The 27,808-nt window shown below is 41.6% G+C and overlaps 1 protein-coding gene across 3 annotated transcripts in view; it reads right to left on the bottom strand.

The window, feature by feature from the left end:
• Window positions 1-27,808, bottom strand: part of FMN2 (formin 2) — a 392,431-nt gene that overhangs the window by 356,473 nt on the left and 8,150 nt on the right. For all 3 annotated transcript variants that reach the window (XM_063613470.1, XM_055234932.2, XM_055234935.2), the window contains exon 2: window positions 1,359-1,525. In XM_063613470.1, coding sequence (XP_063469540.1) covers window positions 1,359-1,525 — 167 coding nt within the window. The remainder of the gene's footprint in view (window positions 1-1,358; window positions 1,526-27,808) is intronic.

Below are 27,808 nucleotides of genomic sequence, written 5' to 3'. Positions count from 1 at the left end.
ATTCCACTTATATGAGCTACCTAGTGTAGTCAGATTCATAGAGACAGGAGGAGAATCGTGGTTGCCAGGGGCTTGGGGAAAGAGGAGAATGGGGAGTTATTGTTTAATGGGTACAGGGTTTATTTTGGATGATAAAAAAGAGTTCTAAAGATGGATGGTGGTGGTGGATGCACAACCACGTCAATGTATTTGGTGCCACTAAACAGTACATTTAAAAATGGTTACAATGGTAAATTTTATGTTATCTGTATTTTACCACAATTAAAAATAATTTAGATACGTCCCATCAATACCTAATTTATTGAGAGTTTTTAGCATGAAGGGTTGTTGAATTTTGTCAAAGGCCTTTTCTGCATCTATTGAGATAATCATGTGGTTTTTGTCTTTGGTTCTGTTTATATGCTAGATTACATTTATTGATTTGCGTATGTTGAACCAGCCTTGCATCCCAGGGATGAAGCCCACTTGATCATGGTGTATAAGCTTTTTGATGTGCTGCTGGATTCAGTTTGCCAGTATCCCATTACTGGGTATATACCCAAAGGATTATAAATCATGCTGCTATAAAGACACATGCACACATATGTTTATTGAGGCACTATTCACAATAGCAAAGACTTGGAACCAACCCAAATGTCCAACAACGATAGACTGGATTAAGAAAATGTGGCACATATACACCATGGAATACTATGCAGCCATAAAAAACGATGAGTTCATGTCCTTTGTAGGGACATGGATAAAGCTGGAAACCATCATTCTCAGTAAACTATGGCAAGGACAAAAAACCAAACACCGCATGTTCTCACTCATAGGTGGGAACTGAACAATGAGAACTCATGGACACAGGAAGGGGAACATCACACTCCGGGGACTGTTGTGGGGTGGGAGGAGGGGGGAGGGACAGCATTAGGAGATATACCTAATGCTAAATGACGAGTTAATGGGTGCAGCAAAACAACATGGCACACAGATACATATGTAACAAACCTGCACATAGTGCACATGTACCCTAAAACCTAAAGTATAATTATAATTTTAAAAAACCTAAAAATAAAAAAATAAAAAAAATAATTTAGAAATCAATTTTTAAAATCATTGTTGATTAAAGCAGGCTAGAGAACTCTTGAGTGAACATCTGTTAACAAAAGGAGGTTTGGCAAATGTACTTAATACTCTTTTTTTTTTTTTTTTGAGTGTACAAACAGACATACTGAGCTGTTGAGCAGCTAAGGAAAAAAAAAATGCATGCATCACATGTTGTTTTTAAATTATAGGGTGACTGGGCAGACACACATTGTAGTTGCTATTTCAACAGAAAATCTGCCTCACAGACAGAAGTGAATTCTCCTACTTACATCAAATGAAGCTGCATTGGTCTGGGCATTCTGATTACACGGTTCCCTGAAGCAATCACTAAAAGGAAGGAGAAGACCCATGGCAATGATACGCGAGCAAAACTTCTCAGCTTCTTCTGGAGGCCCGTTCTCCTGCTGGCTGAACAGCTTCTCCAACAGCGTTCGCCCTGCAGATGAAACACAGTCATTAAGAGGGAGCACTGCCGATCACCTGGCTCTGAACTTGCCAGGGGACAGCCGCTGGGTAAACACTGCCAGGGAACAACATGGTTTCCAAGGCTACTGACAGAGCAGAAAGGAGCCTCTCAAGCTAGGAGAAAGCTCTGTAGTGTGAGGCCAGAGTTGACACATAAAAAACTGCAGAACTGGTTTGCTCTCTCATCCCCCTAAATACCTCCTGCCTCAAAAGATAACAGGCCAAGTTATGGGCTATATACAGCTTCCACCTAAGATTTTTAATTCAGATAGGGTCTTGCTATGTTGCCCAGGCTGGCCTTGAACTCTTGGGCTCAAGCAATACCCCCACCTAAGCCTCCTGAGTGGCTAGATTTATAGCTGTGAGCCACCATGCCCAGCTCAGATATTTTTTCTTTAATAGACATGAGGTCTCACTATGTTGCCGAAGCTTACCTCAAACTCCTGGGCTCAAGCCATCCTCCTGCCTCAGCCCCCCAAGTAGCTAGAGCTACTGGCACACACCACCTCACTCAGCTCCCTTTTGGATTTAAGTGGTAAATCCAATTTTGGATATAAATTTGGATCCAAGGCCAGACATGGTGGCTCACACCTGTAATCCCAGCACTTTGGGAGGCCGAGGCAGGTGGATCACCTGAGGTCAGGAGTTCAAGACCAGCCTGGCCAACATGGCAAAAACCCTTCTCTATTAAAAATACAAAAAATATCCAGGCGTGGTGGTGGGTGCCTTAATCCCAGTTACTTGGGAGGCTGAAGCAAGAGAATCACTTGAACCTGGGTGGCAGACCTTGAAGCTGGGTGGTGGAGCTTGAAGCTGGGTGGCGGAGGTTGCAGTGAGCTGAGATCGCACCATTGCACTCTAGCCTAGGAGACAAGAGCGAAACTCCATCTCAAAATAAATAAATAAATAAATAAATAAATAATTAACCAGGCGTGGTGGCGGGTGCCTATAATCCCAGCTACTCAGGAGGCTGAGACAGGAGAATCGCTTGAACCCAGGAGGCAGAGGTTGCAGTGAGCCGCGATCACGCCATTGCACTCCAGCCTGGGCAACAAGCGTGAACCTCTGTCTCAAAAAATAATAAATAAATAAATAAATAAATAAATAAATTTTGGATCCAAAAGGCTAAACCCCTTGAATTTAATTGCAAATGGTTCTCGAAGGAAGCAGTTCGTAACGCAACATGCCGCCATTTAGACTCTGAAATATCAGTGACTGACATTCACAGTGTCCGTCATGGCGGGGACAGAGAATGAAGAGACAAAGAGGCAGGCAAAGGCACCAACCCACAAGAAGTGAAGAGAGCTGGCCAGCAAAATAGTCACCCAGAAAAGGGATAAAAATTCACATTTCTCTCAGATACTCCTCAGAAATATAACTCTAGCATAGGTCTGAACTTAAGGATTTTTTTTTTTTTTTTTTTTTTTTTTTACTATTTCCCTAAAAAAAGGCAAGAGAGGCATAATAAGAAGACACTGGGCCGGGCGCGGTGGCTCACCCCTGTAATCCCAGCACTTTGGGAGGCCGAGGCTGGCGGATCACGAGGTCGGGAGACCAAGACCATCCTGGTTAACATGGTGAAACCCCGTCTCTACTAAAAATAAAAAATAAAAAAATAAAATAGCCAGGCTTGATTGACAGCGCCGGTACCAGCTACTCGGGAAGCTGAGGCAGGAGAATCACCGGAACTCAGGAGGCGGAGCTTGCAGTGAGCCAATATGGCGCCACTGCACTCCAGCCTAGCGACAGAGCAAGACTCCGTCTCAAAAAAAAAAATAAATAAAATAAAATAAGACACTGGCTGAGGATCCTAGAGGGCCTGGGTCCACCTAGCCCAGGGGTTCTCAATCTTGGCTGAAACTGAGGATCACCTGGGGAGAACAGAATTATTGGAAGCGGGGGCTCAGGCATCAGTTTTCTACGGTCGTCAGTTGGTTCTAATGTTAGCGAGAGTGCAGAGTCATAGCTATAGGCCTTAATTTATTTCTGACACTTTTTTTTTTTTTAAGATAGACTTTCGCTCTGTCACCCCTACAGTGGCGCGGTCTCAGCTCACTACAACCTCCGCCTCCCGGGTTCAAGCGATTCTCCTGCCTCAGCCTCCCAAGTAGCTGGGACTACAGGCATGCACCACCATGCCCAGATAATTTTTTTTGTAGTTTTAGTAGAAATGGGGTTTCACCATGTTGGTCAGGCTGGTCTTGAACTCCTGACCTCAAATGATCCGCCTACCTCGGCCTCCCAAATTGCTGGGATTACAGGCGTGAAACACCGTGCCTGGCCTAGCTCTTTAACTTTCAAACATTTATGTAGCTTGTTTTGCATTCATAAACTTTCATCAGAGGAAATGGAAAATCTCTAGGGTCCCTTCCAGGGCCACAATTGTTCCTCCTCCTAATTGGCAGATTCTTTCTTCAAATTTAGATCAACTGTCATCCAGAAAAGTCTTCAGTAATCCCCTTTCATGCTCTTTTGGAACCTTTCATAGTTTCTTTGTGTAATTAATTATTTTATCTAATTAGTTATGCAATCATTTGTTTAAAGTTGACCTTCCTCACTGAAATATAAATTTGCTGATGGCCAGCATCTATCTTGCAAACTTGGCCACTTGCACATAAAAAGCATCAATAAATATTTTTAGGATTTCTGAATAAATACAATGCTATGATTCTGTGAGAGATTCATTCATATCATAGTCAGAATTGGAAATGATTTATCAGTCTATACCATCAAACTTTTTATGCAAAGGGCCAAATACTAAGTATTTTAGGCTTTATGAGCCACATGAGGTCTCTATCGCATATTTTTCACTGGTTTAATTTTGTTTTGAGCAACTTTGAACATGTAAAAACCATTCTTAGCTTCGGGCTTTGCAAAACCAGGCCAAGTCTATACTTCAGTTACAATAACTACATTTCAAATGTATAAATGTTCCATTCTACCAGGATACTAGTCATGCAGTTGTTATGCCTCTTCCTATTTCTGTCTATAAAACAAAACTAATCTCAAAAGCTGCCTTTGATATTTTGAGTGACAAAGCAGGACACAAGAGGTCTCTCTATTTTCTGCATTTCTTCTGGTCATTAGAGAGCATTCTTTGGTCTCCCAGGATTTTTTGGAGGGGAAATAAAAAATTTTCCCCCTACAGAACTTCAGTTTGCCTGCATCTAACTGGAACTAAATATCTAGGAAATGGCATCCCTCAATTCTCAAGTGATTAATTATCATAACAGTATATTGTTGTATTCATCTTACCGAATTACTGAAAATAGCCCTCAGACTAATTCTTTCCTACCACTCAGATAATGTATATGACAAAAAATAAGGTCAGCAGGATCTTGCATGTGTGTGACTGAAGGTAAATGTGTACGTGCATATCAAGCCAAAAATTATCAAAGGAGTTCCAGAACAATTATCAAAGGAGTTTCAGAACAAGTATCAAAGGAGTTTCAGAACAATTATCAAAGGAGTTCCAGAAAGGAGTTGTGGAAGAGAGAGAAGGATGACCTGCTGGAACTCTACTTCCATAAAAGCATATGCCCCAAAATCCTTAATCAAGGGTCTCTCTACCACAACCGTATCATCACCCCGGGCCTGATATTTCTGTGTTTGGCGGTAGTGGGGGAAATTATCCTGTGTTTTAGCAGCATCCCTGGCCATCACCACTAGATGGCAGTAGCACAGCCACCTCACCCCCAGCTGTAGCAGCCCAAAATGTCTCCAGATGTTGCCAAATGTCTCCTGGGGCAGCGCGGCAAAAATAATCCCAAGCTGAGAACCCCAGGCCTAACCTCTCTCTAAAGAAACTTCACCTCCTTCTTTAGTGATAACTTGGCTTTCCCTTGAGGATCTCCTCGCCCTGCAATCGTCTCAGGTGGAGGTACTTTTTTTTTTTTTTTTTTTTTGAGATGGAGTCTCGCCCTGTCACCCAGGCTGGAGTGCAATGGCATGATCTTGGCTCACTGCAACCTCCGCCTCCCAGGTTCAAGCAATTCTCCTGCCTCAGCCTCTCGAGTAGCTGAAATTACAGGCACGTGCCACCACACCCGGCTAATTTTTTGTATCTTTAGTAGAGAGGAGATTTCACCATGTTGGCCAGGCTGGTCTCGAACTCCTGATCTCGTAATCTGCCCACCTCAGCCTCCCAAAGTGCTGGGACTACAGGTGTGAGCCACCACGCCCGGCCAGGTGGAGGCATTTTAAGTCAAATCCTTCATATTTGAGGGACAAAATGTGGGTAACGTCCTTGTTCCCCATGAACACTTCCAGATGATTTATTCTCCTTCAAAACCATGAGCTTTTTTGAAAATTCCTGCCACTGGCTAGACCCTACTATCCCTCCTCCTTTCTGCCATCCACTAACCTCTAGTTATTCCCTCCCCCGTCGTTCACTAAATAACTCACCTCCTGCCTCACTGCCCCACATTCCACCTCTACTCCTATCATTCTTAGTGATTTGGACATCCACATGGAGCAAACCAATGCTCAGGAGGATACCTCGCCCGAGACCTTGATCCCCTTGCCTCCAGCTAACATTTTCTCCACCACAAAATAGCCACCCATTCCCATCTCACAGCCTCATATTGGTCACTATCAGGAACTGTACCACCTCCAGAAGATCAATTCTCAAGTTTACTCCAAACTCTCCAGTGGCTTCCTATCACCCTCAGAGTAAAATCAAATCCCTCACTGTGGAGACCTGATAGGTAAGTTAGCAACAACGAGGAAGGGGGTTCCCAGGTGGGGGAGAACAATTGTTCTGAGAGATGGCTAACCACAAACAACCCGCTTGCACACTATCCTGTTCCCAAACACCTCACTCTGCACGCAGCCCCAGCAGCATCATTTTATTTGCACGTAGCCCCACAAGCAGGACCCTATCCCACTTTCCCCCAGCCCCTACCTCTTGGCAGACAGCCCCTTCTCTGCTGTGCTACCCGTTGCCATTTGCAACGTACTTACTCTCTAATAAACTTGCGTTCTTCACCTCACTACTGCTTCAGTAAATTATTTTATAACCCAAGGCAACAGCCCCAATCAGTCACAACCCCCACAACACTCACCAGATGCAAGAGCCACCTTCCTACCTCCCACCTCTCACCACTCTTGCCTACTGGCCTTCTCCTCCTCAAACACACTCATGAGCTCACTGTCACCATGAAGCCTTTTGCACTAGAACACTCTTCTTCTGGATACATCAGTGACTCCCTCACTCCTTCATCTCATTCAGATCTCTGGTCAGTGGTCACTTTCACTGAGAGAACTTCCTAATACCCTTTCTGAAGGAGCACACCCCATTACTCTGTTCCCATTATCCACTTTATTCTTCAGAGTGCTTAGTCCTTGAATTTATGTAAGTCTGTGATCTGTCTCCTACTCCTGGAGTGTAAACTCCATTTCAGCAATCCCTGCTGTGTGTTTACCACCTTTTACTCAGGACCTCAAGGAGTGGCTGGCAAAGAGGGGATATTCAATTAATTTTTTGATCATCAATGAATCTATGTACAAATGCCTGAATGGAGCATCTAACTCCTGAGAACTACCTTCTACTTTTAGGCTCTTACTCTAGAACCCCTTCTAAAGCTCCATCCACCATGCTGACCTTGAATCAGTTGTTGCACAATCCATCACCTGTGCTGTGTCACTTCCTTCCTCAGTGGCTTAAATTCCACGTTCTATGACTATAATTAAATAGTTCAAACACTTCAGCTCTCTTATCCCTCTCTCCCTCCACCACGCTTGTCAGGTGAAACCACAGCCTGTTTCGGCGCAGCCATCCACTTTCTCTCTGCCTGCACCTGAACAACTGAACATTGTAAAAAAAAAAGCCACACAGGTGTTATCTGTCTTGACTTTCAGTGCACAGCTATATACCTCAAGGAGGCCAACACTGCTGTGCGTTCTCATGTAAGCTTCCACTCCAATACAATGCTTAAACAATCTTCTCCCCACCTGACCCGTTCTTTCCAATGATGAGATGATATTGTCAAATGATTTACTGAGACAATGGAAGAATCTGAGACCAATTCCAAATATGCAAAAATGCTCACACTTGTCTTCCTCACAATGGAAAGAGGCCCTGTTACAAACAAGAGCAAGTTCTTTCCCTTGTGTTCTGAGCTGAATTCCTTATTGCGCGCCAAGATCTCACTTCTTTGGCTATCCCTTCTCTCCTGAAACACAAACACCTCCCTCTTTGCTGGACATTCCCAGTAGCACACAAACATGCTTTAAAAAAAAAAAAAAAACTGAAAGAACAAATCCTCCCTTGAGCCACATCACTCTCCGCTCCCAGTTACAATTCCATTTCTTGGCTTCCCTTTACCATCAAAACTACTAACCGGAATTAACTACGTTTGCTACCTCTCCCTCCTTGCTCAGTCTGCTCTAATTTGATTTTCATCCTCATGATGTGCCGGAAACTGCTGGCCAGCAAGGTATCAGTAACTTTTTTTTTTCCATTTTTTTTTTTTTTTAACGATAAGGTCAAGGGCCGGGCGCGGTGGCTCACGCTTGTAATCCCAGCACTTTGGGAGGCCGAGGCGGGCGGATCACAAGGTTAGGAGATCGAGACCACGGTGAAACCCCGTCTCTACTAAAAATACAAAAAATTAGCCGGGCGTGGTGGCGGGCGCCTGTAGTCCCAGCTACTCGGAGAGGCTGAGGCAGGAGAATGGCGTGAACCTGGGAGGCGGAGCTTGCAGTGAGCCGAGATTGCACCACTGCACTCGAGCCTGGGCGACAGAGCGAGACTCCGTCTCAAAAAAAAAAAAAAAAAAAAAGATAAGGTCTCCCTCTGTCACTCAGGCCAGAATGCAGTGGCCCTATCATAACTCACTGCAGCCTCAAACTTCTGGGCTCAAGCAGTCCTACTGCTTCAACCTACCAAAGTGCTGGGACTACATGGGTGAGCCGCCACACCCAGCCAACATTTCTGTCTTCATCCTACTTAGTTTATCTTTCAGAAAAGTTTCACTGTTGATTTACTTCTACTCCTTAAAGCATTTTACTCTCATCTCATGATATTCCCTTCCCCTATTTTCTCTAACTCGCTAGCCATTTTCTCCCAAGTCCCTTTTAATGGCCTCTCTACCCAACATGGCAATGTAGGAGTGCTTCCTGGCTCACCCCATGGCTTATTCTCTCAACTCTTTCTATATTCTCTCCCGTAACCTCACCCAGGCTCTAAATACCCCATTCTCTGAAACTGGGCAGACCTTTGTGAATGCACTAACAGAGTAGGGAAGAAGGGGCCCCATACCTGGACAGAATGCATGGGGCAGTTGGGGCAGCTACGTGAAGCCTCCGAAGACAGAGAGGAGCTCCACGAGACTGCTTTCCTGAGATACAGGTCACAAAGACCCACTGATAATACAGGATGTGAAAAAGAAGCTAGCCAAAACCCACCAAAACCAAGATGGTGATGAAAGCGACCACTAGTTGTCCTCACTGCTCATTGTATACCAATGATAATCATTAGCATACTAAAGGAACCATTAGCCTGGACCCATCAGCGCCAGGACAGTTTACAAATGCAATGGCAACGTCAGGAAGTTGCCCTGTATGTTCTTTAAGGGGGAGGAGCCCTCAATTCTGGGAATTCCCTGTCATTTTCCAAAAAAACCCGTGAATAATCCACCCCTTGTTTAGCATATGATCAAGAAATAGCCATAAAAATAGCCAGCCAGAAGCCCTCGGGGCTGTTCTGCCTATGGGGTAGCCACCCTTTTATTCCTTTACTTTCTTAATAAACTTGCTTTCCCTTTGCTCTGTGGTTCCCTCTTGAACTCCTTCCTGAGGGAAGCCAAGAACCCATGTGGTCTCCCAGGCAGAACCCCAGTTTTGGGGTTGGCTCTGTGACAAGACTGTATTGTAATAGCAGGAGGACTGGGGAAAAAGATGAGAATTCAAAGAACCACCAAACCAGCAGGTTTACCAATTTTGTTCCTCCAGTGTCCCTCAACCTGAACTCAAGGTATCCCAAAACCCAGAAGTGGGCATCAGCACCAAGAAGGAAAGCTTTAAGGGGCAATTTGGCAATGTGTGTCAGTGATCTTTAAAAATTCACCCCTTTGACCCAGAAATTCAACTTTATAAAAGCTATTCTAGGTAAATATTCAGAGGTATCCTCAGAGTGATGCATCATAGGAGTATTATGACGATTAAATGAGATAATGCATGTAAAGTACTTATCACAGTTCCTGGCACTATAACAAATAGATTATTAATAGTACCAAAATCAAAAGGAACTAAAATGCCCAACAATACAGACACAAATTAAAAAAGGATAAGGCCGGGCACGGTGGCTCACGCTTGTAATCCCAGCACTTTGGGAGGCTGAGGTGGGTGGATCACGAGGTCAGGAGATCGAGACCACGGTGAAACCCCGTCTCTACTAAAAATACAAAAAATTAGCCGGGTGTGGTGGCGGGCGCCTGTAGTCCCAGCTACTCAGAGAGGCTGAGGCAGGAGAATGGCGTGAACCCGGGAGGCAGAGCTTGCAGTGAGCCGAGATTGCGCCACTGCACTCCAGCCTGGGCGACAGAGCGAGACTCCATCTCAAAAAAAAAAAAAAAATGAAAAAAATAAAAAAGGATAGCTTTATACACATGACTGCTAACTATACAGCCATTAAAAGCCATGCTATTACAGAAAGAATAATAACTTAATTGATTTAAACATATTGAATATATTTAAAGAAATCAGAAAAATAAAACATCAGCTATCACTGAAGAATGCTAGGGCACTGATAACAGAATAGGAAATAATGAAGCATTTATGCTGCCTTTCTAGAAAGATCTGTATTTCAAGGTAACAACCATACCTAGTGAATAAAGAAAAGTCTTCAATACAGAAAAATTCCAGCCAAAATGTGCAAAAGAAATGATAGAATTGGAAGGGGCGGTGGCTCACGCCTGTAATCCCAGTTCTTTGGGAGGCCGAGGTGGGCAGATCACAAGGTCAAGATATCCAGACCATCCTGGCCAACATGGTGAAACCCCGTCTCTACTAAAAATACAAAAATTAGCTGGGTGTGGTGGCACGTGCCTGTAGTCCCAGCTGCTCTGGAGGCTGAGGCAGGAGAATCGCTTGAACCTGGGAGGCGGAGGTTGCAGTGAGCCGAGATCACGCCATTGCACCCCAGCCTGGCGACAGAGTGAGACTCCGTCTCAAAAAAAAAAAAAAAAAAGAAAGAAATGATAGAATTACAAAATCATCATTTTGCAATCCCTAAAGAAATAATGGGTTCACTTAATGAACAGCAAGTGGATGGAAAATCCATTAAAGAAAAGGTCAGTTGAAACTCTTGCAAAGTAAAGGATCAAGCTGTCAGCCCCAAACCCAGGGATCATTCACAGCTTCAGGACAACTGAGAAACCCAGACATGGTGGGCCCCTACTGGGGGTGATCATAAAGTACACAGCACCCCACATCAAGCTCTCCTGCTGTCCCCCAGCCTCTGGAACAAAGAAAGGAGAACTCAGCATGAACCAAATCAACTGTCAGATTTCACCTAGCATCCATTCTAGAGTATCAGAGAGTTCTGAGGATGGACTAGTTACCAGGTAATATTGAACAACTCATTCTATTTGCTTTCAATATAAAGAATGACATTGTACCATACTTTAAAAGTCCATTTTTGAGATATATATTTGATATTAAAATAACATGATGTCTGGAGCTTGTTTTAAATTATTTCACAAAAAAGTAGGTGGCATGGGGTAGAAGTGGAAAAAAGGGGTTGATAAAACTATTCTGGTATTGAAACTATTGATGATTACTGAAGCTGAGTAATGGATTCATGGGAATTCATTGTAATTCTGAGTTTGTATATTCAACTTTCACAATAAAATATCTTAAATCACACTATTAAAAAGATTTAATTACATAAAAATATGTGACACAAAAATCATGTGAAAATTCAAGATCACAAAACTAAACAAAGCATGTTCCTGATTTTGCAAAACCAAGCGATATGAACCCAGTTTATTAAAGAGTCAAAATCGCTGTAGTGGGAAGGCAAACAGTTTTTGTTATTTCCAGGACACACACTCCAGCTGGACTATACTGAACTCCTTTTCTATTCAAGGAATGTAATTTGACCAGGTCACGGGGAGTGGACAGAGACATGAACTTTTATTTCTCTTCCTGCATTTGATAATTGAAGATTTAATCGGGAGACACTCACCTACTAAATAGGATGCCTTGAATCTAAACTAGGGAGGATGGACTGCCCTGAAGCCTTAAACACAACCTTACTTTTTTTTTTTTTTTTTTCAGACGGAGTCTTGCTCCATCCTCCAGGCTGGAATGCAGTGTCGCAATCTCGGCTCACCACAACCTCCGCCTCCCCCGTTCAAGCGATTCTCCTGCCTCCCGAGTAGCTAGGGCCATAGGCATGTGCCACTACGCCTGGCCAATTTTTGTATTTTTAGTAGAGATGGGGTTTCACTATGTTAGCCAGGATGGTCTCGATCTCCTGACCTCAGGCAATCCGCCCACCTCAGCCTCCCAAAGTGCTGGGATTACAGGCGTGAGCCACTGTGCCCGGCCACAATCTTAACAGTACAAACTGGCTGGCTGGGGCCAGGAACCAGAGGCTTCCAGGTTCCCTCTGGCACTGGCTTTCACACCCCATGACCACAGTATCCCCCAGTCAAGGTATCCCCCAGTCCCCTCACTCTACTCCTTGGTCAAATCACTGTTCCTAGACAGACATGTCAACCACACCAGTAAATGAAAATCATTGACTCTAGAGTAATTTTAACTTTTTTAAGTGTCCAGTTTTCAAACCTGCATTTCACTTCATATTTGCATACATTTATTTATTCAACCATATTTCCTGAGCTCTTACTCTTTGCAAAACAGCACTAAGTCAATTTGCCAAAAATCTATCTGCTGAATGAACAGCTCACAAAACACTGCCTGTGGGCAGCAGCCATTTCACAGCAGGGGCTGGTGCCAGCTAGAAGGTCAGTCCCTAGGGCCCGGACCACAGGGTCAGCCAGGGAGGCCTTCAGAAGCACACACTGTCCCAGGGTCACTTACCAGGAAAACGAAAATGGAATCACCCTAAAGGAAGAGTTAGGCTCTAACACTGCCCAGACAACACATCCCCCAGCAGCCGCAGCAACACTGCAAGTGCAGAAAATTCTCAAAAGCTGATACAATCATCTCTACAGCACGGACTGCTATAAACTTTATAAGTATATAAATGCTAGTTTCTGAGAAATTTATAACTCTATAAAGATAAGGGCAGAAGAGGGACAAAGTTTCTTGGGCTCTTTCTGCTCCCTTTCCTCTCTCCTCCCAAATAAAAGACCCAGTGGGAGGGGCCCTCTTCCTGTCCTTCAAACCCAGCCTCTAATGTCAGTTTCTTAACTAGAAAATGCAGGCCTGTCCAGGCACTGTGGCTCATGCCTGTAATCCCAGCACTTTGGGAGGCCGAGGCAGGCAGATCATGAGGTCAAGAGATCGAGACCAACCTGGCCAACAGGGTGAAACCCGGTCTCTACTAAAAATACAAAAATTAGCTGGGCGTGGTGGTGCGTGCCTGTAGTCCCAGCTACTCTGGAGGCTGAGGCAGGAGAATCACTTGAACCCGGGAGGCAGAGGTTGCAGTGAGCCGAGATCACACCACTGCACTCTAGCTGGTGACAGAGTGAGACTCCGTCTCAAAAAAAAAAAAAAGAAAATGCAGGCCTAAGGATGTTAGGTGTCTTGTCAAAGGTCATGCTGTCTTTATCTAGGAAAGGCCCATGTCATTGATCACACATATTACATATTATATACCTAATTATACAGAACTGAAGAAATCTAGAATAGTATAACCATGAATAATTCTCTCATTCTTTTATAGGATGGAAAGTGTTCCTTTTTTTCTGCCTATTCCTTTCCACTGAAAACACATGGACTCTGTACCTTGACTTCATGAAGTACACCCATGTGGGGAGGCATGGAATTGCAGCCATAGCTTAAGCAACAGAAGCTACTTCCTGGATCCCAATCCCAATGTCAGAGGTGTTTGAACCAGAGCGACTCCATCCTGAATAGGGGCTAGGTAAAATGAGACTGAGACCTACTGGGATGCATTCCCAGGAGGTTAAGAAATTCCTGGTTGCAGGATGAAAGGAGGTCGGCACAAGATACAGGTCATAAAGACCTTGCTGATAAGGCTGATAAGACAGATTGCAGCAAAGAAGCCGGCTAAAACCCACTAAAACCAAGACGGTGACCAGAGTGACCTCTGGTCATCCTCGTGTTACACTCCCACCAGTGCCATGACAGTTTACAAATGCCATGGCAACATCAGGGAGTTACCCTATATGGTCAAAAAAGGGGAGGCATGGATAATTCACCCCTTGTTTAGCATATCATCAAGAAATAACCATAAAAATGGGCAACCAGCAGCCCTCGGGGCTGCTCTATGGAGTAGCCATTCTTTTATTCCTTTACTTTCTTAATAAACTTGCTTTCACTTTACTCTAAGAACTTGCCCTGAATTCTTTCTTGTACAAGATCCAAGAACCCTCTCTTAGGGTCTGGATTGGGATCCCTTTCCAGTAACACTGATGCTTCCATTATGCTAGGTATGGCCTTAGACAGGTTACATAACCCCTGGTAATCCTGTTTCCTCACCTAGAAATTGGAAATAATCGTCCTCATTACCTCCGAGGATTACTGTGAAAATTAAATGAAACAATTTTTGTAACAGGCTTAACACAGTACCCAATAACTGTTACCTGTCATTATTATGATCAAGATATACTTCAAATACTCTCTACCTGTAAATGTGATTAAAAATGTTGGTTCAACTTAAAAGAAGGAAATCATAAGTTGGATCTAAGAGCATTGGAAATAGTATGGTAATAGGCAAGGTAATCACAGATTCAAATATCTTCATCCACCAAGTTTTGGGGGTTTTTTTCTTAAATTTAGTAGATTTTAACAGCAAGGTAATATTTAAGACACTGGTTGCTAGAATTCCTAACCTCAATTTTTTTTAAAAAAAGGGCTTGCATTATTTGTTTTACTATATTTATTAAATTCACATCAAAAATAATATTCATTAAATGAGAGTCGGGGACTTATTAATCATTAATGTTCTCCAATTATTGCTGTACTAATCCCCTCACGCTCTTCCCACATATTCTTCCACACTGTAGCTAATCAAAAGTGAAGCTTGGAGAATCAGCTTTGCAGTCATACACTAGCTATAAATACTCCTCTTACCTTGAGAAGCAAAAATCACAAGCCTAGATAAACATGGACACTGCAGTTAGGGGGAAAGTTTTCATTCACCATCAAAACAAATGTTGCAATCCTCTTGCACAATGAAGAAGTAAAATCAACTATCCTTGCACTGGGGTTTTATTGGGCCTGTGACCATTGACACTATAAAAAGTAAAAAATATTTTATTCGAACAGGGCTATACAACGTAAAAGGCATTTCTGCATCTACCATCAGCTCTGTGAAGTAGGCAGAGCAGGATTTATCATCACAACTTCGAAGAAACTAACTGAGGAATGAAAAGGTTCTAGAGTCTGCCCGAAGTCATAAGACTGGAAAGTGGCAGTGCCAAAACTGGACGCACACTCTGCTCTCCTCATTTTTATTCCATGGATCTTCTACTTCTGACTCAGCCAGCAACTCTGGGAAAAGCTTCTGACCAACTTTCTGCATTCGGATATAAAAGAAACAGACCATGCGGTCTGTGCCCTGCAGGGGCTAACAGCCTGCTTACAACAACCAAAGCCCAAGAAGGAACATTTTAAAAGCAGTCTGTTCAGAACACACTGCCTTAATTAAACATCCTTAGTGGAACTGGGAGGTTGGGGAGGAGCAAAGATAAGATATAACCAAGCACTTAGGAGTCTATCCTATCCCAAAGAATGTCCTAGGCCTACTAGAGGAAGACAATCTGAAGAAAACATGCTCCCTGCCCTTAACTAAGAAGAAGAAGAAGAAGGCAATAAGACAATGTAGCTGGCATACTCTTGTAGAAGAGATGCAGAGTACAGACTGGCTCCTAACTGCTGACAACATAGGGCAGGAAGAGGCTGTGTCTCAGGATGATGTATGCGCTATAATTGATGTGGAACACATCTTTTAATACCCTTCTCAATATTTCTAGTGTCAAGTAATATGAATGCATCAAATGTGTGTCTCAGTGCACCACAGAGAACAGCCAACTTCTTCAAAACAATATTGAAGACATATTGTAGGCACTTTTTTTTGAAGACTGAGAGGATCTTCCTGTAAGAGTATCTAAATGAAGGGTGTACATAGGTTCAGTGAGTTCAACATAGAGCAGGGAGAGTCTCCCATTTTACTGAGACAAGAAAGTGTCCAAACAGGAATAGAAGCTTTGAGGACAGACGGCCGGACGTGGTGGCTCATGCCTGTAATCCCAGCACTTTGGGAGGCCGAGGCGGGCGGATCACAAGGTCAGGAGATCGAGACCATCCTGGCTAACACAGTGAAACCCTGTCTCTACTAAAAAAAATACAAAAAATTAGCTGGGAGAGGTGGCGGGCGCCTGTAGTCCCAGCTACTCGGGAGGCTGAGGCAGGAGAATGGCGTGAACCCTGGGAGGGGCGGAGCCTGCAGTGAGCTGAGATTGCGCCACTGCGCTCCAGCCTAGGCAACAGCGAGACTCTGTCTCAAAAAAAAAAAAAAAAAAAAGAAGCTTTGAGGACAGACAGTAGGAGATGCTCTTCTCGCAATACCCCTGATGGTGCATGTAACCTTTCTGGTTTTACTCATCCCAAAGACTAATAATTGTCATGAGGAGGATCAAGTAACTCAGTGACAATCCACTAATGTTAATCTTCAGTATGTTAGAGCCAGAAGAAATCTTAGAAATCATTTCATTCAAACCACTAATTCCACTGTAAAGAAATCAAGGCCCAAATATTTGAGTAATATGTCTAAGGTTATATACATGGGAGGGCTAAACTTACACAAAGTGTAAGTTTTGTACTGAGTTTTATGTCCTATATAATAGCATTCAATTTTAATCATCTGTTTGAAACTTATATTTTAATAGCCTACAAATATGTCATTGATATTTTTTCCGTGTGTGTGTGTGTGTATGTGTGTGTGTGTTTTGAGAGAGAGTCTCGCTGTGTTGCCCAGGCTGGAGTGCAATGGCAGGATCTCAACTCACTGCAACCTCCGCCTCCTAGGTTCAAGTGATTCTCCTGCCTCAGCCTCCTGAGTAGCTGGGACTACAGGCTCTCACCACCACGCCAGGCTAATTTTTGTATTTTTAGTAGAGACGGGGTTTCACCATGTTGGCCAGGCTGATTTGAACTCCTGACCTCAGGTGATCTCCCAAAGTGCTGGGATTACAGGTGTGAGCCACTGCACCAGGCCCGTTCTGTGTATTTTTTAACCATTGAAGGATGAACAAGACAGTTGCTGTATTTTAAAAGGTGTCAACATAGGTTTCTGTTTCTTCCAGGCCACTATATCTTATGCAAAATGAGAATTAAAACAGAGGTCTTGTCACGTTATTTTCTCTGACCTTATAGCTCAGACATAACTATCTAATAAACTTCCCTGATATCCCATGTTATCTATCAATTGAAATATTAGGAGGAAATAAGGATGTTGACAAGCAAATCTATTGCAAGACATTAATGATAATTGTTTAAGTTTATGATGTCACTGAATACAGAGATATCACATATTCTGTATCTCACATACTAACGGCCTATACTTGCCAAATAAGAAAAAAAATGAGGGCCATTTATGATCAAATAGAAATTACCACATCTAGTTTTAGGTCCAAAATGCTGCAGGTTTTATAGTAAAAAGAAGACTGCTACAAGGATAAATATCTAGGGTTGTCTCGAAGAAAGAAAACAAACATGAAATCCAGCAGCTACACAAATCATTAAGGAAACAAGTCATAAAACACACAAGGATGATGAACTCCCTGCCCTCTTCTGCAAAGAAGATGACCATGGCTCATAAAGGGATTTGGACCAACATAAAGCAGAGTGAAATTACTATCCCTGGAGGAATCAAAACTCACTGAACCCAGGTACACCTTTGATTCAGACACTCTTACAGGAAGATCCTCTCAGTCTTCAAGGAAAAGGGCCTACAATGTGTCTTCATAATTGTTTTGAAGAAGTTGACTGTTCTATATGGTGAACTGGGGTGCATGTTTGATGCATTTATGTGACTTGACACTAGGGATATTGAGAAGGGCATTCAAAGATGTGTTCCACGTCAATTATAGCAAATACATCATACTGAGACAGAGTATTCAAAAAATGATTTTGTTATAGAAAGTTCTTGGTACTACATAGTCTATTAAAATTTATATAAAGTTCAATTTGACTAGCATCAAGGGATATTTTTCCTGGGGAAGACAGAAAAAGAAACTATCCAATTTACCAATTTACCAAAGGCTGAAAATGACAAAAATAAATAGAGAAATTTAATCTAATAAATAAAGAATATCATAGAACACATATGATGATAACTACCAACCACTTTTGGGGACCTATGACAGGTTATGAATTTCCTGGTATTTTTGTAAAAGGTCATGAAATAAATCAAGATTAAAAGGGAAAAACTATAGAAAGTCAGAAGAAAAATGTTTTTTTAATTTAATTTTTGTATCTATTAAGTTAAATCCATAAAAGTGAATCTAATAAATGGCAGCTTCTAAAATCACTTGGTTGAAGAGTTTTAAATAAATATTTAAAGCAGTCTCAAATAAAAGGAATGAGTCACACAGACTGTAGCTGCTGCTCTTACTTTTCAAGTCACACATCATTGACTCTCCGAGTTGGAAAGAATATCAGTGGTCAAATTCAGCCTCTCCAGGGCTGTGACCACCCCATTTGATCTTCACTCAGTCTCTATTTTAACATCTCTAGTCATGATGAAATTGCTCCTCTCAAGACCACGCATGCCAACACTGGACATTCTGTAAGGTATGGCTTCCCTTATGCTGACTTGAATCATACAAACTGCCATCACATCTAGCTCCTTCATCCTGAACACATTCAGTCTTCTGCTTGAATATAAATCTCAGGTTTCAACTGTATTCCTACAGTCAATGGAAAGCTACTGGAAAATTTGGAGAGTGGCATTAAAAATCCTCTGGAAAAGGCCGGGCATGGTGGCTCATGCCTGTAATCCCAGCACTTTGGGAGGCCGAGGCGGGCGGATCACCTGAGGTCAGGAGTTCGAGACCAGCCTGGCCAACATGGTGAAACCTCGTCTCTACCAAAAACACAAAAATTAGCTGGGCGTGGTGGTGGGTGCCTGAAATCCTAGCTGCTTGGAAGGCTGAGTCAGGAGAATCGCTTGAACCCAGGAGGCGGAGGTTGCAGTGAGCAAGACCGTGCCGTTGCACTCCAGCCTGGCGACAAGAGCAAAAACTCCGTCTGAAAAAAAAAAAAAAAAAAATCCTCCTGGAAAGGAGGGGATGAGTATTTAAAAACATATTTTTTGAGGTATATTTTAACAGGATGTAGAGACTAATTAAACATAAGGAGGAGGAAGAGTGGCGTAGCTTGGCTAACTTGCACTTCCAAATTTCTGGCTTAAGAAACTGGGTAAAGGGCTGTGCTAGATGGTATTATCTACCAGGAATCCAATAATACATAAGGGAGCAGGTTGGGTTTGGAGAAAAGATGAGTTCAGTTTGAAACTATTCCCATATCTATAAAAAGATGTTAAAAAGACAATATGAAATTGGCACCTGAAATTCACAAGAGAGATCTGAGCTAGAAATTTGATTTATCAACATGCAGGGAAATGTTGGATGTTTCATAGACTACTCAGGGTGGATGTTAACATAGACTACATATGAAGCCTGGGGAGAAAGCATCATTTAATTAGGAAGAGTTATAGGTGGAAGAAGAAGATCATATGAAGGTGTCTAAAAGGCATCCCAAAAGGCAGAAGGCAATCTAAGAAAAAGTATGCAATGGATACTCGGGGATGAATGGTTTTCTGATTGGATAAAATACTATAGAGTTGTTTAAATTATGCTTTTGAAGTATTTTAAATAATTAGTGAGATTTTTATTAATGTTGAATGTAAGACACAACATACTAAATTAAAACATTAATAATGTTTCTGGGTTTTAGGATTATGGCTCCCCAAAAAGGGTATGGAAATCCATAAAAACTTATCATATTTAATGCTAAAAGGAAAGCCACAATAATTCCAAAAGAATCTATACAATGTATACTGTTCTATGATTATATTTCAATTATTTGCTGTAAAAAAAGCACTACCTTTAAAATCTAATATAACTGTAAACTATAGATTTTACTAAATAAACTTTACATTTAAATAACATTCATAAAGGAAATCATACAATATTTATACCTGATACATACTGAAAACATTTCTTTACCTTAACAACAATCAACTAGAAATTAAACTGAAGATTCCATTCCCATTAGTAATAAAATATATGAAGCATCAGGAAATAGTTCAGCAAAGGAAACACAAACTCTTTATGGAGAAAAGTCTAAACTCTATTAAAATGAATAAAAGATGATCTGAATAAATGAAGAGATCTTTCACATTCTCAGATAAAATGATATTATAAAAGTGGAAGCAGTCCTCAATTTAATCTATGAATTGACTAAAATCTCAATCAAACAACTTCAGGATTTTTTAAGAAACTCAACAACCTATTCTAAATTTATATGGAGGCCGGGTGCAGTGGCTCACACCTGTAACGCCAGCACTCTGGGAGGCCAAGGTGAGTGGATCACTTGAGGCCAGGAGTTCAAGACCAGCCTGGCCAACATGGTGAAACCCAATCTCTACCAAAGATACAAAAATTAGCCAGGCATGGTGGTGGGCACCTGTAATCCCAGCTACTCAGGAGGCTGAGGTGGGAGGATCACTTGAACCCAGGAGATTGAGGCCGTAGTCAGCCGAGATCACGCCACTGCACTCCAGCCTGGGTGACAGAGTGAGACTCCGTCTCAATAAATAAATAAATAAATAAATATTTATATGAAAACTCTAGGGTCCATATTGATGAACTAAGTCAACTTTGAAAAAGGAGATACTTCTTTTGGAGATCATCAGACATTTTGCAAAGTCACATTTATGAGAACCATATGGTACTTGCTGAAGATACAAAAATACACATAAAAGGAATGAATATATATCTCAGAAACAGACTTATCTATGTATGGGAATGACCTAAAGGTAGTATCAAAAATCAATGAGTAAAAGACTATTTAGTAGATGGTGCTGGGAAAACTGGCTTGTCATATGGTGAAAAATAAAACTTGAGCCCTATATTACACCATACACTCAAGAGGACTCTACATCAAAGACTTAAATGTAAAGGGTGAAACTATAAAGTTAATAGAATACTATAGAAGGCAGAAAAGTTAATAGAATACTACAGAGGGCAGAATTTTTGTAACCTAGGAGTAAGATAATTTCTTAAATGAGACAAAAATAACACAAACTATAGGTTAAAAATGGATTTGCCCAGGCATGGTGGCTCACACCCATAATCCCAGCACTTTGGGAGGCCAAGGCAGGCAGCTCATGAGTTCCAGACCAGCCTGAACAACATGGCAAAACCCCATCTTTACTTAAAATACAAAAAATTAGCCAAGCTTGGTGGCGCATGCCTGTGGTCCCAGCTACTTGGGAAGCTGAGTTGGGAGGGTCACCTCAGCCTGGGAAGTCAAGGCTGCAGTGAGCTATGATCATGCCACTGTACTCCAGCCTGGATGACAGAATGAGACTGTCTCAAAAAAAAAAAAAAAAATTTGACTATATCAAAATTAAGTGTTTCTGTTCAACCAAGGACATGACAAATTTAAAAGAAGGATAAATATTAGGGGAAGACCTGTTATATCTAAAACTGACTCTATATATCAAGATCCCATGATTACATAGAACTGAATCCACTCCAAATCATTTAAATAGGAAGAGATTTACTATAGAGTACTACTTGGTTTACAGAATTGTGGAGGGCCTAAATAAAAAGGTTCTAGCATCTTTTTAGAAGCCACTCACAAAGCCACCATACAGGACCAGGCCACCAAAGAAGTGACTGCCTCATCTCCGATCTAAAATCGTTGGCTGTAAAAGTACACTTCCACTGCTAGGAATAGGACTCCTCATCACCAGATGCTCCCTCTGCTGCCAGCTCCGTAACTGTCGTGCCTACTTCTAGCCACACCAGCCACGTGGGCGAACCAAGCCCCACTTCTGGGTAACAGTAGGCTAGCACCTGAACACTAGACCCCTGCTAACCTTGCCCTGGAAGAATTAGAGAGTTTTTCAGCTGTGCTTGCAAGTAGAAACAACAGAAGTCAATCTTAGGACTTACTAAGGCCTTCTAAAACTGGCATGAATCCATCAAACCTAAATCACATCTGAAACACAACCTGCAAGAGAGTCTGAAAAATGTCATTTTTAGATTTCTGGTCTCTAAGCTAAGAAGAAGCCAGAAACAGGCTTAGCGACAATCCATCGTATCTCCAACATTGGTAATAAATAGAATAATAGCTAGAATATACAGGAAGCCCTGTGAATAAACAAGGAGAATCAGGAAACTCGACAGAAAAATGTAAAAGGATATGAACAGGCAATTTGCAGAAGGGTAAACCTAAATGGCTAAAAATATACAATGGTTTTTCTCAAAAGCATTAGTCGGCAGATAAATACAAAGTAAAACAATGAGATACTACTTCCCCTCATTGGATTAGTGGAAATTGGATAATGCCAATTTGCCATGCTAAAGAAGCATAAACTAGGAAAGCATTCTGGAAACTAATCTGACAGTACCTACTCAAATAAAACCTTTTATTTAATGACCTGACAATTCCACTTCCAAATGTATATCCCAGAGAAGTTCTCCCATAGCTCCCTGTATGGAAACATTCATCAGACTGTTTTCTCTGGTGGCCGAGAAGTACAGGAATCTAGATGTTCATCACCATGCTCATGTTTAAATAAAATCTAGGGAATGTGCCCAGAGCCACCACATTGAACAGCTCTAGGGGAACATTACTCACACACAATAAAAGGTGAATGGTGACCCTGGTGTTGAACAACCCAGCAGGACTTTCATTCTTAGGAATACTATGTAACAGTAGGAAGCAAAAACAAGGTGGAAATTCACCAGAAAAGTTCGTAGATTTCTTTCCAAAGGCGGCTGTGTTTTGTTTTGTTCTTTTTAAGAAACAGAATGAGGTCTGCAACTCAGAGTATTTGTATAAACTAAACATAAACAGAAATACCATATACTTTAGAAAAATGCAGACTAATTCAAAGAGGGCAATACATAAAAGCAGTTCTGTATGTCTACTAGAGACTTCGGAATGGGAAGTGAAAATGCAGGGAGTATAATAAGGACAAAATGAGTTTTGCCTGGACTGATGATGTGAGTGTGTCACAGACTGAATGGATTCTCATGAATACAACTACATGGATTCTTTTTTTCTCTGAGGACCAGGAAGAAAAAGTGTTAACAATACCTAAAACTAGCAGACAGAACATGAGCGATCTGAAAAATGGCTGAAGCACTCAGGCCGAGGTGAGGAATAGTAGATCCTGAACAACGAGGTGACAAAACTACAGAGATTGAATATTAATACATATTAGAATATAGATAATGTCTATTATATATAATATATAGCTTATATATGCTATATAACATAATGTCGGCTGGGCACGGTGGCTCACTTGGGAGGCCGAGGAGGGCAGATCACGAGGTCAGGAGATCGAGACCATCCTGGCTAACACGGTGAAACCTCGACTCTACTAAAAATACAAAAAAAATTAGCTGGGCATGGTGGTGGACGCCTGTAGTCCCTGCTACTCGGGAGGCTGAGGCAGGAGAATGGCGTGAACCTGGAAGGCAGAGCTTGCAGTGAGTCGAGATCGTGCCACTGTGCTCCAGCCTGGGGATAGAGCGAGACTCTTGTCTCAAAAAAAAAAAAAAAAAACAAAAAAAGTCTATATTAATATATTTAATATGTACATAGTAATGAATTTAAACTGTAGCCTCAGGGTGATTGGGGACCAATGACATGTTTCTATACTGGAACCCATTCAAGTTTGTATTTTAAGTCATTTACTCTCTTGCTTCATGCACAATGGAGTGGAGAAACGCAGGTTGTGGACAAGAGAATGTTGAGGAGGCTGTTGATAGGGATTTAAACTAGGAAAGGTAGAGATAATGGAAATAGAAATTAGAAGACATTTTAAAGAGATATTTAGGAAAAGAAAAGAGAAAATGAAAAGATTAATTGGGTGTGAAGTATGAGAAGGATGGAGGAATCAAAGAATATGGCAAAGCTAGACAGCAAAGCCTTAATTGGGAAACCCAGAAGGAGGGTGTTAAGAGGGTGGGTAAAATAGTAAGTATAGTTTTAGACATGGTGAATATCCTAGGCCTGTGATGTCTAAGTGAGATATGTCTGAGGTCCAGAGAAACACAGAAACTGCGGACACAACTCTAGCAGTCTATTGGTAACTGACAAAGCCAAGAGGACACATACAAAAGGAAATCGGGGGCTCAACCTCAGAGGCTTAGCCTCAAGCTAAAGCTAAAGCCACGTGCCCAGCTTTTATTATCCAAAAGCAGATGATATGAAAATGATCTGTGAATTTAGAGTCAAATGAGGCTCCTTAGAGAAATAATCCAAGTTAAAGATTAAAGGCATCGGCCAGGAGCAGTGGCTCATGCCTGAAATCCCAGCACTTTGGGAGGCCAAGGCAGGCAGATCACCTGAGGTCAGGAGTTCGAGATCAGCCTGGCCAACATGGTGAAACCCCGTCTCTACAAAAAAATGCAAAAATCGGCTGGGTGTGGTGGCATGTGCCTATAGTCCCAGCTACTCAGGAGGCTGAGGTGAAACAATCTCTTGAACCTGGGAGGCAGAGGTTGCAGTAAGCCAAGATGGTGCCACTGTATTCCAGCCTGGGTGACAGAGTGAGACCCTGTCTCAAAAAAAAAAAAAAAAAAAAAAAAAAAAAAAAAAATTGGCTGGGCGCGGTGGCTCACGCTTGTAATCCCAGCACTTTGGGAGGCTGAGGCGGGCGGATCACGAGGTCAAGAGATCGAGACCACGGTGAAACCCCGTCTCTACTAAAAATACAAAAAATTAGCCGGGCGCGGTGGCGGGCGTCTGTAGTCCCAGCTACTCGGAGAGGCTGAGGCAGGAGAATGGCGTGAACCCGGGAGGCGGAGCTTGCAGTGAGCCGAGATTGCGCCACTGCACTCCAGCCTGGGCGACAGAGCGAGACTCCGTCTCAGGAAAAAAAAAAAAAAAAAAATTAAAGGATCACCTTTTTACTGATATCACGTTGTCAGCCCAGTCAAATGTCTCACCACTTTCTCCACTTAAATAACTGCAGTTCTTATACAACCCTCTCTGCCTATCCCCAAAATATTGAATCCAACAGAGTCAACATACTTCTGGATTTTTCCAAAAATTGAACAGAGACAGATCAAACCCTATACCCTGAAAGAAACAGCAAGGATACGATCCACACATTTTATATCCCCAAAGCCATTTAACCAAAATAGCACCAAAAGGACAGAAGATATAATTGGCTTATAGAAGAACATTTTGGTTAGCTGCAAAATGTAACACTTCCCACAGAGAGCTCACATAACTTACCCTCTCCAAACAGGCAAGTATTGGTCTATAAGAAAAAGAAGCCAATTATCTACAAGTATATAGGTTAAACAGAGTTGCAAAGATTATCCCTGTTGTTACCTCATTTCTTTTATTATATTTTTAAAAGATAAAGCTTGGATCTCAATAATGAAGAGCGTCCTTACAAAACTCTCCACAGAGTATTCAAATGCATTTATTTGGGATCCTGAAATAGTTCGATTCTAGTCCTTAATGGGCTCAAACAAGCTGTACTTGTTTAAGGCCAATGGAACTTTGTTTCTTTTTAAAGTAAAAAACCTAGGAACTCTCAACACCTTTTAACCTTCTAGTTTCTAAGAAATTTTTAATATCAATGCGCACTTCTAAATGGAATACCACAGACTCATACAAAGTATTTCAGTAAGCATATTCAATAGTAGGAAAAACTGAAAACGTAACAAAAACCAATATATTAAAGTATATTGGAGTAAGAGAATTAATAGTACTGCTTTTATTGAGCAGTTTAAACTATAATGAAAAATGCAAAGCCTACAATCCATCCAAGAACAAGAGATGACTTGCATTGCAGATAATGAACCTAAAAGTAATTACTCAGTATATTTTGTGCCAATATTAGAAAGCCTTCATATATTCTAAATCTTCAAGCCATACATTATATAACATAGCTTTCCATTTCATATATTTTCATAACACAGGATCAACCATCACATACAATCACTATATCAGTGTTCAAAAACACAAGGTCCTATCGAGACCAGCCTGAGTAACATAGTGAGACCCTGTCTCTTCAAAAAAAAAAAAAAAAAAAAAAATTAGCCAGGCATAGTGGCTCATGCCTGTGGTCCCAGCTATTCTGGAAGCTGAGGTGCTGAGGTGGGAGGATTGCTTGGGACCAGGAGTCTGAGGCTGCAGTGAGCCATGAGCACACCACTGCACTCCCGCTTGGGCGGCAGAGCACGACCCTGTCTCAAACACACACACACACAACACAGACACACAGGCACACACACACATACACATACACACACACACGGTCCTATTGTCAGATAATGACAGTCTAACCAATGCAAATCTCCTTCAGCATGAATCAAAAATTGATCAAAACTATCAAAGTCAAAACATCACCACTCTCACCATCAATTACTCCATGGTATAAACGGGTCTTCCAGCACAGGAATCTTCTTCAGCTCTACCAATAAAGGAAAGCTCTAAATACGCAGAGCATCCCTATTAGGCAGAAAAGGTACCTGCTGGAATAATCATTTCTATAGAACCACAGTGTTGAAATTGACTTGAAGGAAGGCGCTTCCCAGCAAGATTGCATTCACTCTTCCAACCTGGGAAGCCAGGGTATTCACAAAAGAGGCAAGAAATGATTGCCTTGTGCCCTAATAGGAAACTGGTGGTAAAACGGAAAAGGGACATAGATTGTTCTCAGCCTGCACTCTTCCCATAGTGCTGACACTAGCTTACTGAAACACATTATTTCCCCTCCTGCGTACCTAAAACAACCATTTAAATGACACAGAATTTCTTCCCATATGTGTCCACTGTATCACCAGGTACTACAACAAAGGACCCTTCTGCATGAAGTACAAAAAAGGACTCAACTGAGTAGTGCCTAAGCCTTTTTAAGCATAATTTTGAAACATAATATAGGCTTGATTTTCTCAAGAAAGTATTCCATTCCTCCTGAAAATAATAGGACTATTTTCAGTCCACTGCAGCTCTAGGGTAACAGATAATAAAGCTTCCAGTGGGTTCCTGGTAGGTTGGAGCCTGACTGGATCACAGAATAAAGGCAGTAATTTTCCTATCCAATCAACACTTCCAAGTACATCTTTACAAAGGAAGAAGACATAAATTCTTCCCTCCTTCTCACCCATAGTGGAGCAGCAGGTATCAAAAGGATAATAAATCTCTAGTGTGGTTAGCATCTTATTATAGCATCCAGAAATAATTGTTACTCATTCCTAGAATTTTGATGTTATGACTACTTTGCTTTACTACCATTCCGAACTGATTAGAGGTCATATTTTCCATATATTTATATTTTAAGATAAAAAAGCCTTAGAAAGTTTCTACTGTCACTAAAATTATATCTAATAACTATCAAGTCACAGGCAGTACTTTTTTATTTCTTCCTAATGGTCCCCTAATGCTAACTTTTATTAGCATCAGGTTAGTACTTAGAATACAAAAACAGGAATGAACAGAGGAATACAATTTTCTCTATTCCCTTTACCTCTTCTTTCATTACAATAACATTTATATTTGGAAGCTCAGTTACTGTGATGTCATTACTATTTTAACATTAACCTGCAGAAACAAGAATAGCTATTCTTCTATCAACATAAGTTCTATAAAGTATCACTGATTCAATCACATCTCATTGAAAATAATTAATTTTGACTGCCCAGAAAGGTTAGCAATTTTCCAGCTTCAATTCAACTGGTTTTAATTGCCAGTAGGAAGCCTGGATACTCAACTTGTCTATATCACTGCCAAAAATGGTGAATGAGTAAGTATTCATCAAGACCTCAGTATAGTCTGTGCCTTTCACATATTGACAGGCACAGAGCAAGGCACAGAAGAGATATCTGTG

The sequence above is a fragment of the Symphalangus syndactylus genome, chromosome 19, assembly GCF_028878055.3.
Source record: "Symphalangus syndactylus isolate Jambi chromosome 19, NHGRI_mSymSyn1-v2.1_pri, whole genome shotgun sequence".
In the NCBI taxonomy this organism is placed as follows: domain Eukaryota; kingdom Metazoa; phylum Chordata; class Mammalia; order Primates; family Hylobatidae; genus Symphalangus; species Symphalangus syndactylus.
The sequence above is the reverse complement of the archived record's forward strand: the minus strand, read 5'-3'. Positions and strand labels throughout refer to the sequence as shown.